Source organism: Delphinus delphis, chromosome 16 (assembly GCF_949987515.2).
Source record: "Delphinus delphis chromosome 16, mDelDel1.2, whole genome shotgun sequence".
Lineage (NCBI taxonomy): Eukaryota > Metazoa > Chordata > Mammalia > Artiodactyla > Delphinidae > Delphinus > Delphinus delphis.
The window spans coordinates 48,468,704-48,484,833 of record NC_082698.1 but is presented as its reverse complement, the minus strand read 5'-3'; the positions used below and the strand labels follow the sequence as shown (position 1 = coordinate 48,484,833).

Genomic DNA, 16,130 nt, shown 5'->3' with positions numbered 1-16,130 from the left:
GATGTGTTTGGGCCTTGGCTGCTTCTTGGTATTAGGCAAGTTTGGACCAGTGGTTTTCAAATATGTTAGCAGGGGGCCCCTCTTGTCAAACAGGCTCTTACACAGAGACCCATATGCAGGACTTAAGGTATAGGGGAGAGTCTGTCAGGTAATAGAGATGTGGGAAGGTGGCCAGGTGTACACGTGGGGACACAGGACTGTTACCATACGGAAACGTAAGACCAGCATTGCCCCATCCTCTGACTTTTAAAGACCTAAAGCCGATCTTCCTGATCTTTACATGCTGGCGATTCATTGGTTAAACTATTCATCTTGAGACAACTGCAGATTGGCATGTAGTTATAAGAAATAATACAGAGAGATCCTGTGTAGCCTTTACCCCCACTGGTAGCATCTTGGCAAAACGATAGTACGATATATCCCTACCAGGGTGTTGACACTGATACAGTCGAATGCAGAATACTTCCATCACCTCGGGATCCCCCCATGTTGCCCTGGGCCACACCCACCTCCCTACTGTGCACGCCCTGTCCTTAACCCACAGCAGCCACTAACCCGTTATCCGTTCTCTGTTTCTATAATTTTGTCATTTCAAGGATGTTATGCAAATGGAATCGTACAGCCTGAGACTTTATGGGATGGGCTTTTTCAGTCCGCCTAATTCTCTGGGGGTTCATCCAAGTTTTGGAGTGTACCAATGGTTCATTCATGTCTTTTTATTGCCAAGTAGTATTCCATCATCTGGATATAGCAATTAATTTTTAAAATGAGTTTTCAAAACTGTCCAGGTTAAACACACTGCGTTTGTGGCTAGATGTGGCCCCTGGGCCACCAGTTTGCACCTCTGTTCTGGGGGATGTTAGAGGCCCCTCTGGCCTGGAGGATCTAGGGTTCTGGCATCTGCGGCCCAGGCCTTTCCCAGGCACACTGTCTCCTCCATTTCTCCATTTCTGGCCGTTCCTTACCTGCTTTGTCCTATGCCCTCAGCTGAGCAGGCTGTGGGCTGAGTCCCAGAGGCCCTGCTGGTGGGAAGTCCTGGCCCTCAGTATGTGTGCCAGCGGCCTTGTGAGTATGCGTTCGCACGTGTGTGTCTGGCTATGCTCAGCCCTAGGTGGGCGGGGCAGTCAGTGGTGTTTGAAGGCTTCTCTCTGGGGACAGAAAAGAGTTGGGAGAGACTGGGGCAGCACAGGGAGATGGCAGGTCTGCTCACCAAGCCTCATCACGGGGACAGGCGTTCTTCCTTCTTGATGCCCAGCTAGGGGACAGAGACCATGCAAGGCTCACCTGCCTATGGGGTTCAGTCCCGAGAGCCCACAGCCAAAGCAGCCCTGCCCAGCTCTAACCACATGGGCCAGGGAGAACCCAGAGATCCCCCCATTTGCCCAGCCTCAGACTCTTCAGCCAGGCCCCTTCTGCACGGCTCACTCAAGTCGGGAACATCTGTCCCTCCGTCCTGGTCCTTGCGACTCTGCCTGACCCCCTGGAAAGTACCCCCCGGGTGGCAAAGCCTCTCCAAGCTGAATCCCTTCCTCCCTCCCATGCCCTCTGCCCCGGCTCTCAGACAGGGTGATGGCGGACACACCCCCTAACCCCTTTCTTTCTTCCTTTCTCTCTCTCTGTCTCTGTCTCTCTGTTTCTCTCTTTGTGCCACAGGGAAAGGTTTGAAACGGAACGTAACAGCCCACGTTTTGCCAAATTGCGCAACTGGCACCATGGCCTTTCAGCCCAAATCCTTAATGTTAAAAGCTAAAAGGCTGTCTGGAGCCCCTCACCCCTCTCAGGCCGGACCCCCTCCCTCCTTCCCCCCACACAGATCTGGCATGTGAGCCCCACGGCGATGCTTGAGAATGTATAGCTGTGCTGGGGGGCACCTTCGCTAGTCACCTGCAGCAGTTGTGCTCTCTGCCCGCCCTAGAGCTGATGGCCGAGGCCCAGCCCCACGCAGCACTGCACCCACTCTACTCCCACCCTTCAGTGCAACCCTCACCACCCCCCAGATAGCCCAAGCCTCTGCTCCCCTGTACAGGACCTTCCTGTAGATCAGAGAGAACGTGATGGGGTTTGCTGGCAGAACACCCCAGAACCAAGGGAAACAGAGTGTGTCACTGGTCCATTTCCCACCAACCTCAGCTCCTGGGAGGGGCAGCCTGGCCTAGTGCCATCCTGGAACAAGCTGCCCATAGATCAGGGTCCTGAGAAGAGGCCAATTCCCCGGCCCCCCTCACTCCTTTGTGCCCTCTGGAGCCCAGGCAGCCCAGGGCAGGGCTCCCTATAGAGGAAGAGGAGGCCCCAGGGTGGATGAGGTAGAGGCCCTTCCTGGTCATGGTGAGATTGGAGCAAGTGTTCTCCTCTCTGTGCTGTGTGTGCTGATCCCTAGTTCTCTCTCCTGTACATATAAGCATGCTCATTCTGAAATAAAGAGGATTTGAAATGAACCAAACCAGCCCCAGTCCTGCTGTGCCTGTGTGCATGTCACCAAAGGGGGCAGGTCTGAGACGGGGAGAGGATAGGTACCTACAGAAGAGGTGCAGGGGCAGTGCCCGCCGGGGCTGGGACCTGGTGAGCTCTGCCCACCACTGTTTTCCTGCCCCTAGGGCCCTGCCCAGGGCTGCAGGGCGCAGACAGAGAGGACGGCAGGTGAGAATCTGTGCTGCGGGCTGGTGGGCAGCCTTAGCCTCCTTCGGGGTAGCGTGTGCGTGGACAGAGGAGCGGGATCTGAGTGCCCGCGCCTCTCCTCCCATACCCAGCCACAGCCAGCAGGCCGAGCCATCCCTCCCTCCCATCAGAAAGCGTGCCACAGCCCCTGGCCCAGGAAGGCACTGCTCACGCTCAGCCCTGGTCCAGGAGGGAGACACACCTGAACTAAGGAGCGGCTCACAGGGGAAATGCTGGGGCTCCCCGTGGGCTGGGCCCCCACTCAGGGGAGAGGAGCTGGGAGGTATGCCTGGTGGAGACTTGCTCAGGTGGCAGGAAGGAGGGGAAGGCCCTTGCTCCTGGCCTCCACACACCTATGGCCTTGTTCTGGTCCTGAGCGTTTGGGAAGGGCCGGGCTGGCAGGCTTATGTCCTCCCCACCCACCCGTCTGCCCATCAGCCTCACCCCTGACTGGGGGAACCACAAGCTGAGAACATGAGATCGTGGGCACTTGGCAAATAATGATAGGTGCTGAGGCCCATCCCTCAGGGCTCCCTCACCACCCCCGGGGCTAGACTGGGCCACAGCCTCGTGCCCACCCCCGCTGCCTGGGCACAGGCTCTCTTTCTCACCCTGGGGACCTTGGCAATCCGGTCTAGAAGAGCTGGCCAGGGAGACTGTTCTGTCCTGCCTACCACCTTGAGATGCTCCCCAAAGCCCCCCACCAACCTGTTCCACCTTGACCTCCCGTCTCTTCCTGCCTCTAGCAGTCTGACTCCAGGGCCAAGGCGAAGACCAGGCGAGGCAGGCTGGCTAGGGGATCAACTGGGGAGGTGGGGGGAGGGTGGTGGTGCTTCCGCCTGCATCTAGGCATCCTGGAGCACACTCATACTTAGCTGACCCTTTACTGAGGACTTCCGAGGCCAAGGGTAGGTTGGGGGTTGGGGGCTGCCAGACAGAGAGAAGCCCCAGGTAGTGGGTGTCCTAAGGCTGGCAGAGGACCTGAGCCAATCCATCGGAGCTGGTGGCCTCCCCATCCCCCGTCCCCATCCCCCCGGCCTGTCGGAGCCCTCCTGGATCCACCTGATGGTTTGCTTTCCAGCCTGCCTGGTGCCTCCCCAGTGACCCCAGGCCACTGCATGCAGCACCTTGGGTGGCCCCAGGCCAGGGCTCTGTGTAAAGCCCTCTGGAGTAAATGGGAGAGATGTCCTCATTCAGCATTCTGTGTCCTTGGGCATTAGTCAAGGCACTGTGCCTAGCTGCTGTAGGTACAGAAGGAATCAGAAAGAGCTGATGTGATTGTGGCTGACCGTAATGCAAGGCTGATCATGTGAGGTCCAGAGACAGGGGGCGCTCCTCCGACTGGAGGATCAGAGAAAGCTTCCTGGAAGAAGGGGTCTGTGTGTTTGATCTTCGGGAACAGTTAGGAGTGGGGCATGTGCAGTTATGGAAGGCTGCACAGGTACTCTAAGCAGACAGAGCAGAGGTGCTGGGTCAGTGTCCCAGAACCCTGACTTAATCATTTTGGCTGGAATGGAGGGTGTGCAGAGGATGTTATGGTTAGTAGCGGTCTGGAGCTGAAATGCCAGGCTCTGGGTTTTGACTGTATTCCAACACAACGTGGAACGAGTGAAAGCTGCAGGGCACCAGTCACACTACAGCCTGTGAGGATCGTTGCAGACTGCACAGTTCTTGAGGGGTGTCATCACCTAGACTACAGTGTCAGTGTGGCCCCTGGAGTCATGCAGGGCAACAGCCCAGCTGCAGAGTGACATGGTCAGGGCTGCCCTGAGCAGTAGTTATCAGGCTGCAAGGTGGAATGCTAGGTAGGCAGGTGGCAGCATGAACAATTTCAAGACCAACCACTTGACTGGCATTCTATCATCATCCAATCAACAGAGATGTTCATATTCCATTCTCCAGCATCACCCCAGTAATGGCAAACCGCGCCCAGAACCATCAGTCACAGCACCTCCACCATCGTCAACATTTCCAGCCTGAGCCCAATGACTACAAACCCCCAGGCCCAGCACCACCACCATCAACACCATCCCTATCCTTTCCATACCTAGTACCATTGTCATCAGTAAGAGCATAACCAAAGGCTACCACAACAGAGCAGGGTGCAGGGTTAGCACACTGCACCCTGATGCCAGCGGGGTAGAGGGGTGGGCTGAAAAGGGGACTGGAGCCAGGCTGTGTTTCTCCTTTGGCCACACCCTCCCCATGCAGCCACCAGCAGTCAATATAGTTGGGTTGGGTTGGTTTTTGCTTAGATGTTTAAGGTGAATTATGACCAAGGCAGGAGGCAGCTATAGAGTCCTAGACCAGGCTGGGGTGATCTGACGGGTACTGTCTTTAGGACTGAAGCCAGGGTCTAGTAAGTTCTCTGCAGTGCTTGCTTTCTGAGACACCCCCCCCTCCTTGGAGTTTCTGGGGGCTCAAGGAACTTCAGGCAGGAACTGACCTGGAAAAGAACCCAAGATCCTTCAGGATGCTCTTCAGTGCCACTCCTATCTCCTCGAGGCCCTGGTTGCTTGGTGTCTGCAGACAGTGGTCCTAGATAGGATGCCCCTCAGCCAGAACCCCAAGCAGCAGGCTCACGTGCATGTCCTTGGTCCTGCCCTATGGTAGGGTCACATCCAGCCCCAACTTCACCCCACAGAATCCAGGGTTCACATGGAGCTATGCCTGGGGAGAGCCGCAGGTAAGCTGGTCTGACAGGGAATTGGAGCACAGGGGACAGGCAAAGCCAGTTTCCTATTTGCCCTGCAGAATGCTTTCCCCAGCCTGGGTATTTTCATCACTGCTGTCCTCGATTCCCAGAAGCCCACTGGAAGCACGTGGCCGTGTCAGGGAGAAACAGATAAAGGAGAGGGGTGTCCTCTGTCAGGCGGAGCCTTCCCAGGCCATACATGTCCATGCCATGGGGCTTTGAGCAGTCAGTTCAGCAGTATGGTGTCAGCACCTGCAACTGTTTCTCTGAGGCGGCCGCTTCACAGGCATGGCTTCCAGAAGCCAGGTTCTTTCATGAAGGGTGAGGAAGTGACTCATGGGAGGGCCAGGGCTGGGTACCACCACAGGCCTAAGAGCTGGGCTGTCCAAGGCTTCCTCTCTGAACCACTAAGCTGGGAAAGAGCTGCACAGGGCATGGCCACCGCCCTTGTCCACCCTGGATGCTTCCTATGCAGTCACAGAGAAGAATGGTGCGCCCTCCCCTGAGGCAGTCGGCTCAGCCTTGCCTCTTCTCCAGTCCTCTTCTTCCCTGACCCTCTCGTGCTATTTCATGCCTTTCTCTACCATACACTTCACTGGATGGAGGAGAGCACGTCGTGATGCTTTGGTCAATAGCTCATGGCCCCCTGGCATCCCTACCTGGGACAGACCTTTGTAGTACCTTGGTCCTCAAAGTGTGGTCCACAGACCAGCAGCATCAGCATCACCTGAAAGCTTGTCAGAAATGTAGACTCTCAGCCCCACCCCATACCTACTGGGCCAGAAGCTGCCTTTTAACAAGACTCCCAGGCAATTTGCCTGCATATTAAAGTCTGAGAAGTGGTATAGTGGTTAGTGATCACGCCTATCGCTGCCAGTTGGTAGCAATGTGATGTTTTAGCAGAGATTCAATCTTTCTGGACCTCAGGTTCCTCATCTGTAAAATGAGGATCTTGATACCAATCGCCCAGTGAGGTTGAAAGGATCAAATGGAGTAGTGGGGTGCCGCTTATACAGCTGTTTAGGGCAAGGCCTGGCATATGGTAAGCACTCAGAGAGGGAAGAGGATTATTCTAATTATTTCAAATAAGAATAGAGCCTTTTGTTGGGGAAAGATTCTACTTGACTGATTGCATGAAGAAGGTTCTTTGTTCCTGTATGAGGGACCTCTTGAGGTACTAGGTAAGGCTTCAAATCCACATGCCTCAGTCAGAGCCTGCTGTCACTGCCGGAAAGTTCTAGGAGCTCGAGCAATTCAATTCTCTCAGTCTCCATTCCTTCACTTATTAAAAAGAATTGATAATACCCACACCAGAGGGTTTTTGTGAGGATTAAAGACATAGGCCTGGCACATAGTAGGAGGTCAATAATTGAATTTCATAGCATAAGGAAAATCATTTCCACCTATAGGCGTTGCAGTATCCTGTCGCCATTGTAACAAGTACAGACATATCTTAGTCCAACAACCCATGTACATTTCTTTGCTTTCCTATAATTTGATTTTTATTCCCGCCCTCATTTCACAGGTGGCCGAAATCTAATCTCATCGACCCAGGCTCTGATGTTCCTCTTGTCTGGGGTGGTTTTGGGAAAGAGGGGCTTGCAGGATGCCAAGGAGGGTGGGGTGGGGAGTCTGGGCACCTGGTCCTTGATCATGGTCTGCCTGTGCTGGCATCTGCGGGGGTATCTCCCTCCATCCGTCTGGTCACACTGGTCCACACTGGCAGAGCAGTCACCTCTCACGTTCCCAAGTACAGGGACTTTCAGATGTGCAGGCGCTCAGGGCCACGTCAGTGTCACTCTCAGGTGTGTGGGAAACTGTCTACAACCCCCAGGCCACAGGATGGCCTACAGGTCTTTGGGCTGCCTCAGGCCTGCCTGCCCCTTCACCATGGGCCTAGGCATAGGGGACCCTGGGGTCCTGCCACTTCCCCAGGGTTTGCCCAGAAAACGGGCACAGCTGCCTCTATTCTCCAATCCCTCACGCCACGTTGCCCCCTTTCTGGTCCAGATGACCTTGATCTGTCCGGCATGGTAGCTTTCACCCATCTTCCAAATGTATCATCAGTGCCCTGAGTGCTTCGCACCCTAAAGCCCAGGCTATCACAACTTCAGAGCTTAAGCCCTTGACAACAAAATACCTTACCTCTGCTTTTTTCATTATATCATCCCTTCTCAAAGGCAAAGCGTGCCTCTGACTAAATGAGGAAGGGTGAAAGAAAGGAAAACAGGATGGGCGAGAAACCTTGGTTGATAATTTAGACTACTTTTTGACCGCACTGTTCTTATAGTACACGTTGAGAAAGACAAATTAGGAAGTACACAAAAATGGGAGGCAGGGGAATCTCACTAGGCTTGAAAATATTTTTGACGTTACTGTGATCTCCCTGTGGTCTGAGCCCTTCCGTCTTGGGGTCCTGGGTGGGGGTATTCTTTCCCTGAGCCTGGGGACAGGATTTCTGGAAGATCCTGCTCTGTTGGCAGTAAGGCTGGTACCTTCCGCCCAGCCTGCCTCTTCTGCAGCCACCGCCCCCCAGCAGAGGGGCGTCCTTGACCTGTTGTCTTTCTCGGTCCGCCTCATCAGCACCCCCATTGAGCATGCTCCAGTGTGCACCAGCCAGGCCACCACCCCGCTGCTGCCCGCTTCTGCCCAGCCGCCTGCTGCTGCCTCTCCCAGCGCAGCCTCGCCACCCCTGGCCACAGCCGCTGCCCACGCTGCCACCGCCTCTGCCGCAGCCCCTGCCTCAAGTCCTGAGGACAGTCCAAGGTAACTGGCCCACAGGTGCCAGCCCTGACTGCGGGGAAGGGAGGCAGGAAAGGCCTCCCCCGGGTCCATCTGTTGGCAGCTGTGTTGGGCCCTCAGAAAGGTCCATCCAAAGTGGTTAGGACCCCAGGGCCCTGGGGACGCCAAGGCTCTGCACTGCTTGGTGCTGAGAGAGAAGGGGAAACTGGAGGTGCATTCAGGGAAGCTCACTGGGACGTGTCACCCTGCCCCAGGGGCACATGCTCTAGGGAGAAAGGTGAAAGTCACACACACACATACAAAGTTAAATAACGAAGGGAGACTGTGGGGAAAGTCCGTGTTCCTGGAGCTGGGATTACAGAGAAAGAAAGGAAATCAAGGAGGCCTCCGTGGAGGAGGCTGCGGTAACCCACTGAAGGTGGGTCAGATTTGGGCAGATATTTAGCAACTACCTTGCCTTCTTTTGATGGAGAAGCATGCTAACTCCAGAGGCACCTGATGGAGTGGGATTTACATCTCTGCTCTACCACTTACTGTCTCTAACCTTCAGAAAGTGATGTAACTCCTCTGAACCTCCGTTTCCTCATCTGCTAAGGCACTAATGCAAAGCCTATTTTATAAGGTCAGGATAGAAAAAGTGTACATAAAACACCTAGCACATAATATGCTCTCAAGTATTACAGGTTACTGCATCCCTGCTTGCCCTCATGGGTACTCAGGCAAGTCGGGGGAGGGGTGTGTTGAAGGGTGTGTTGAAGGGTGTGGGGAGGCAGAGGGGGTGGGCTGGACAGGTCATTCTGGAGCCGCCAGGCAGTGTAACAGTCCAGGCAGGCCCAGCTCTTTCTGGGCTATGTGGAGCTGCCAAGTTGGTGTTTGGGGTCAGAGCCAGCTTTCCCAGTCGCCACACTCCCCTCCCAGGGTTTTGCTGGAAAGACATGGCTCTAGGTCAGGGTGCATAGTTCCCTGGTGCAGCCTGAGGCCCATGAAGGGTCGGCAAAGTGGCCTGTGTGCTGCACCCCTTCCCCCGGGGCTCCACAGTGACCCAGGTGGTGCTGAGCCCAGCCTTTCCCCATCCCAACTCAAGCATCAAGGGTGAGCCTGGCCCAGGCTTCCAGGGCTCCTCATATCCCAGCTTCCTGGGGACACGTAGCAAGCCACTTCCCTTCTGCACACCGGAATCTCTTCAGGTAATCTCTTCAGGCCTTGCTCCCTGCACAAAGAAGAAACCTTGAGAAGGATAAGATATATCCCTGCTGTCTAGTGAGAAGATGCCTCCCCAGTTTGAAGGGGGGGCTTTAGATGCTGCGGCCCCATGGATGGTCTAGCCTCATCCCTGGGGCCTCAGCCCTGTTCAAGGGCAAGCTCCAGCGCCCGCTCCAGGCCTCTGTGTCTGGGGGCCCTCGGGACTCCCTCAACAGGACAAACCCTTCCTCTACTTTGCCTTGCAAAGAGATGTGAGGCCTGGGCGGAGGCTGGAGAAAGACCTGGAGGGCTCCCTGCATCAGGCTGGAGCAGAGGGGGCCAGGGGACCACGCTCTGGGCCCTCCTTGCACAGGGCTGGGATGGAGCTAGAGGGAGCCAATGGGAGACAAATGGACGCCCAACGTGGCCTCAGAATTCTTGCTGGGTATCTTAAGTCTCTGCTTGCGGCCCCAACACCAGTCTCTGGCAGAGGACCTGTAGTTCCTGGGATGCTGGGAAAGCATCCTCCACTGGTGGGAGAGTCTGGCCTTCTCCTGCCACAGTGGAAGCTGGGCACCTCTTGGACACGGCCTCTTTCTCTTCCACTGAGGCTCCTACTCCACTGGTCTTAACAGGGGTATATCAGAGAAGGGCAAGCCCAGGGAGGGGAGACAGTACCCTCATTCAGCCAGAAACACGGCAGCTTGGCGTGGCAAGCCCCCAGGTCTGGGACACTGGCTCTCTGAGACTCATTCTACCTCCAATTGTCTGGGACATCACCACAGACCCTTCTGAATCTATTTAGGAGCCTGGTGGTGGGTTCTTAGCTCAGGGCAACCCACTCCCAGAGCCCTAGAGAAGAAGGTATTCCCTTATCCTGTGACTCTGCCCAAAGGCAGGCAGGAAGCCATGGGTGGGCAGGGGTCAGTATATTTTAAGGGGCTCACTTCTCCAGCACTCCCATCAATGCCCCATTTGCCCTGGGGGTGGTCATGTCATCCCCCTTAGGATGTGAAAGATGCAGAGAGAGACCAGGGACATGTTCTATAAGGTTTCATTAGTTGTAAATGAAAAAAAAAAAGGGGGGGGGTTCACTGACTATTGGAATTGGGAAACACTGGATCAGACAAAGTTAAACAGACTGCTTAGCTGTAGGAGCCTTCAGTTCTCTAAGAGGAGAGGCCAAGCGCAGCATTTCCTGAGGGCAATGAACTGGAACTTTTTTGTTTTCCCATCTCTTTGGTCCCATGGTCCCTGGGTCACAAGTGGGAAAAGGCTGCTTTAAGCTTCTCGGCAGATGTTCCACTGGGAGGAGGGCAACAGGAATCCTGTATGGAAGAGGAGCCTCTAAGTGTGTGTGTGGGGGCCGGGGTGGGGGGGGGGGTCTCCTGGCCTCCCATGAGACCTCTCCGGAGCACTCTTGCCCAGAAACCTGAGACTTTGCTGCTCCCTCCAGCAACAATAGAAAGGGGGAGGGGGAGGAGGCCAGGTGGTCTGAGGCTGTGAGGTGCCCCAAAAGGTCAGGAGGTGGAGGGAGTAGGGTAGCTCTGAACATCTCCATCTCCCCTCTCTCCTTCCTCTGCCCCCTTCCCTGCCCCAGCCCCCATTCCACAGTCTCTACCCAGGGGTTGAAGGGTTTTCACTGCTCCTATCTGGCTGGTGCCTCTACTCTCTCTCTCCTAAGGCGGTGGCACCAGCAATGGGCTGTATTTCTCAAGGTGTCTCTGCTGCTCTAACCAGACTCACCAAGACTCAGCACCCAAGGAGCAGCTTCCTCCCCCTGAGACCTCCATGGTCTTTCCTTCTCAGCCTCTGGCAGCTCCCCAGGGATATCTTTGTCAGGTTTCCTCCTGAGAGGCTCCTTAAAGATCTGGGAGCCAGCCTGCTGTGTCTCCAGGCCCCAGGGCCCGGGTGGGGCTGTCCTTCTGGCTGTTAACTCTCAACCCCTTGGTTCCAGGCCCCAGGCCTCTGCCTACAGTCCCGCTGTGGCCACCTCTCCAGCACCTGCCGCCCATACATACAGCGAGGCCCCAGCTGCCCCTGCACCCAAGCCCCGGGTTGTCACCACTGCCAGTATCCGGCCTTCTGTCTACCAGCCAGGTGAGAGGCAGAGTGGGAAGGGAGGCTGTCTAGGCTGGGCGTGGGCTCCAGGGGTCAGCTCCAAAGCCACGTCCCCCTGAAGGATGGTGGTTATAGAGGCGCTGCTGATGAGGTTTCAGCCTTCCTTCCTCCAATTGTGGGCCAGAATCTTATGGAAGCTGCCTCTGGTGCTGGGGAGACAGGTGGCCAGTGCCAGGCAGGGATGGGGCCTCCCAGCTCTTGGGAAGAGGACATTCCTGCCTGGGGATTTCCAGGCTCCAGGTGAGGAAGGGAGGGTTTAGAGGGGAGGGGCTTGTTCCTCCAGGAGTCTGGATCTGGCTCAAGGCAGAGGATAGGCAGCTGTAACAAAATGCCACGGGCTTTGAACAGGCCTACTGCATAATGTGATGCTGGGCAAACTGCTCACCTATCTGGTCTTTGGTTTCTTCAGCTGGGACAGGCTAACTAGAGGCATGGAGAGCACATGTGACAGGCGGGAGAGTGGCCCACACAGGGTCTCCAGGTGGCTGGCCTCACTGGCTGGCTGTTCCATCGCTCTGGTCCCCATTCTCGTCACTGCGGGGACCAGGGCTCAGCCTCTGTCTTCCCTTTTCCTAGGCAAAGTTGGGCCTCTCCCCAGAGTTCCAGGGCGGTTCTCAGGCTGGCTTAGACCCCTCCTTCCCCTGCATGCCCCTGCTCAGTGAACTTAAGGGAAGATAAGACAGGGACTGAGGCAGGAAGCACCTTGCTTGGGGGAGTTGACTTGATGTGCAGGGCAGAGGAGCCACAATCAGCCCTCTGTTCTATGAAGTATACTCTGACATTAGTGCTGAGGGTGTAGACGTGGCTTTAGCGTCAGACTCCGGTGCCAGGCTCCGCTCTGCTATCTAAGGCAAAGTACTTCATCTCCCAGTCCTGTTATTTCCTCGTTTAAAAAATAGGCATATTATGTACACCTGGTGCTCTGGGGATGAAATGAAGCACCCAGCACAGTGCTTGGCACACAGGAGGTGCCCTTCTCTGTCTCTTCAGAAGCAAGAACACAAAGTTCTGAGGTTAAAAGTCCACAGGATTAGGAAGCAGTTTGCAGCGGGCTGCTGTGGTGAAAAATCTCCTATGGAGGTAGAGGAAGCAGCTGCTCTGCGGAGATGGGGGGCACAGGAGGGAGGGTGATAAGGAGCTGGGAGGAGCAGCGGCGGATGGAGGGGGCGCAGAGAGAGTATTTCCGCCCGGGTGCGGGCTCCGCTCCCAGGCAGGTCCTTCTGGGCATCTTCCGGGGCGGGCCCCGGGTTTCGGCGCCCCCGCCCCGGCCGCCGGCTCTCCTCTGCAGGCCCGCCAGGAGGCGGCACGGCTCCGGGGGCGCGCACCGCCGGGTCACCCCCTGGCGTCTGTCTCCTCCTCCTTCCGGCACTGGAGCCCGGGGCGGGGCGAGACGTGCTGGAGCCCTGGAGCTGCCGGCCTCTGCGGAGTTCCCAGGCCTTGCAGACGTTAACTCATTCCTGCCCGGAGGGAAGGAGGCCGCCGGGCGGCGCGCGCCTGAGCCGGCCTGCCTCTGCCCCCTCTCCTGAGGGTGGGGTCCCAGGGAGGCTGGCAGGTGGTGTGGGGAGAAACGAGGATCGTGGACCCGGGCCCCTCCCCTCCTCTCCACCGCCGACACCGGGCCCGGGGAGAGCGGGGAGCCCGTGTGCCGTCCGAGCTGCAGCTCCCCGCGAGGGGTCCTCCGGGTCCAGGGTGGAGTTCGCAGCCCAGATCTTATCGCCTGTGCCGAGGCTGGGTGGCCGCTCCCCAGAGCACCTGGGGCCCGGGAGAGGGCCGTGGGCAGAGGGCTCCCCACTTCCACCCCGACCCCCACCCCCGCGGGGGCTGTGCGCTCGCAGGAGCCGGGCCCGACCTGGAGTGAGTCAGAAATCACCTTGTTTAATTACACCATTCCCGAGCCAACGAGTGCGATAGGGGCTTTTGAACTTGCCAATTAGAGATGAAATATCACCTTCTAATTTGGACGGGCTTTATTCCGTCAAGCAGAAATAGCAACAGCCCAGGGCTCGCAGATGGGATATCAAGTCTCTCTCCTGGCACGTCGGGGATGGTGGGGCCAGCCAGGCTGAAGGGCGCAGAGGGAAGGGACCTGGGAAGCAGCTGCTCCTCACCGGGGACCTGATGGCTGAGGGAAGCTGCCGGCCTGCGCCTCGAAGAAGGGAAGGGCCCTAGCTCTGGGAGGGTGTAGTCTTGGGCAAGGAAGCAGCCCACCCGGGCCCAGATGCCGGGTGCCTCTGACCTGCTGAGACCTTCGTGTGGTGGGGATTTAGAAAAGGGGGGGTGGATCATGGAGTCTGGAAGCCCTTCCGAGGAGGGAAGAGAATGGCTGCCAGGCAAAGGGAATAGGGTTAGTGTTGCTGGAGGGAAGCTGGAAGTGGGCAAGGGCCCGATTTGGAAGGGGCGTGCTAAACCTTGTTTTGCTGCCTAGGGAGTGGTTAAGCAGGGAATCTGGAGTTGAGACCTGCTGCCTGAGTGCCAGTTTCAGCTCAGCGTTTCTTAAATTCTCCAAGCCTCAACTCCTCTTCTATAAAATGGACTTGAAAGTACTATCTGCCTGGTTGGATTGCAGCGAGTATTACATGAAATAGTGCACATAAGGGCCCTGGTGTGTGGAAGAAGTCAGTACTTGGTAACCGTTGTTCTGATTAGGACAGTACTATCTAATAACAATACATTTTCTAGTAGCCACACTTTTTAAAAGGAAGCAGGTGAGATTAATTTTAATATATTTTATTTAACTCAGTATATTCAAAATATCATTTCAATGAACAATCAATATAAGATTATTAGTGAGATATTTTACTTTCTTTTCTTGTACTAAGTCTTTAAGAATTGGTGTGTATTTTATATTTATAGCATGTTTCAGTTTGGACTAGCCGCATTTCAAGTGCTTAATGGCCACATAGGGCTATGTATTGGATAACACAGGATTAGGGCTTTCATTCTTAATCCCTTTTAGCAGAGATCCCCCCTCCCACTTTACAAAAAAAAAAAAAAGGAAATAAGATCTTGCACAGAACCCCATTATTGAGAGAGGGCTGAAGCTGCTCTAGCATTTTGAGACCCTCTGTTCCAGGCACTTGGGAGCTGTGCAAGCTTGTTAGGGAGGGTGACAACACCTCAAATATGGGCTTCACAGGTTTACTAGTGCATGCAGCATGTCACTCCAGTAGGTCCCCACCCTGTGAGGCAGGCAGGGATGTCACACCTACCACCACTGATGATTAGACTCAATCCCAGGTTACTGACTTCAGGGGTGCCACATCTCCCACCGCCTACATCCCACAGTCTCCCTGGGCTGGGATCCCTCAGGTGACCATCAAGCTGTGAGACGAGCTGACAGTTCATCTGGACCATGAGACCCAGGAGTCACTCTCCTCACCACCTTCACTAACATTTAATGACACATACACAGTGCCAGGTACAAGGCTAAGCCTTTATAGTTCTTATCTCCCATCATCCTTATAGCAACCCTGTGAGGTAGTAAGAATTATTATAGCCATTTTTAGACGAGGAAATTTGGGCCTAGAGACGTTACGGAACTTGCCCAAGGACACACAGCCAGGATGTTGTAGAGCTGGGACCTGAACCCAGGGCTCCTGATGGCTGTGCTACATGCCAGACCATGCAGCCTCCTCCAGGTTGACAGGTACTCCTCCACAATGTGGTGCACCCAAATATTCTGGAACTTGGACTCATGTTTTTTACAGAGGCAGCTTGGGGTGATAGAAAGAATGGTTTTGGAAATTCACTCTGCCACTTACTAGCTCTGTCTGAGCCTCAGTGACCTCCACTGTAAAAGGGATTAACCCAGATGACCTGTTAGGTGCCTAGCCTACCCTCTTAGTAAGTGGGAAGAAGATTTCCTTACGGAGAAAGTTTTACCTTTGGAAGCCAGCGTCACTCCCAGGATGGCTCTAGGGCAGGGCTGGGGAGGGTTTTACCCCTTCTGTTTTCAATAACACAGGCCCGGTCCCTATCCGTTCCCAGCACGGGGGTTTCCATGTCACCCACCTCTGAAGGGCCAATCATATGGGAGTAGAAGGTATGGGGTTGGAGCAGCAGGCTACAGGCCACCTAAGGTAATCTAGGGGAACCAGGTGGGGAGAGACCAAAGGCCAGGCCAGGAACTTCAGCCCTGAGATGTCCTTCCTTTCCAGGCTGGAGCCTGATGGGGGCTGCCTCAGCATCTATCAGCACAGTCCATTCACCAGGCCAGACTCAGGAATGGGGAGGGAGGCTGCCCCGACACACTTCCTGGGGTAGGGGGAATGAGGCCTCTTTCCAGAGGAACAGACTGTAAGCTGAGGTGAGGCTTCTGGAACCTCCCTCCCTAGGAGGGGAAGCTGGTGAGACCATGTGTGCCGGACACAGCTGGGTCTGCCCCGGCTGGCTTTACAATGGGGGGCAGCAAAACTTAGAAAGCTGGGTTTTGAGGGCCCAGGCCTCGGAGGGCTTTGGGGGAGCAGCTGCTATGCTCCTTCGTGTTGCCGCCCTAAATCAGTTTCCACCAAAGTGATGAGGGGGAGCATGTGTCCCCCCAGAGGCAGCCGCAGGCTGAGGGAGCAGCTACACCTAGGCTGTGTCGCCCCAGCATCTCTGCCCAGCTTCCCTCCGAATACTGCCTTCAAGACCCACCACCCAAATGAAACCGAAATGGAATTTCCCCCCAGTACAAATCAAGCCACGCTGTTTTTCAAGAAAACGATTGTAGCTAAACCTGAAACCTGAACCTGAA

At 55.6% G+C, this 16,130-nt stretch overlaps 1 protein-coding gene across 3 annotated transcripts in view; it reads left to right on the top strand.

Moving 5' to 3' along the window:
* The window catches only part of LDB3 (LIM domain binding 3), a 55,378-nt gene that overhangs the window by 26,818 nt on the left and 12,430 nt on the right, over positions 1–16,130 (top strand). For 2 of the 3 annotated variants that reach the window (XM_060033704.1, XM_060033703.1), the window contains one exon: positions 1,654–2,438. In XM_060033704.1, the coding sequence (XP_059889687.1) occupies positions 1,654–1,750 (97 nt within the window). In that variant the 3' untranslated portion in view covers positions 1,751–2,438. Of the gene's footprint in view, positions 1–1,653; positions 2,439–7,933; positions 8,117–11,231; positions 11,375–16,130 lie in introns of those variants that run through there. The other variant, XM_060033701.1, reaches the window with a different exon arrangement.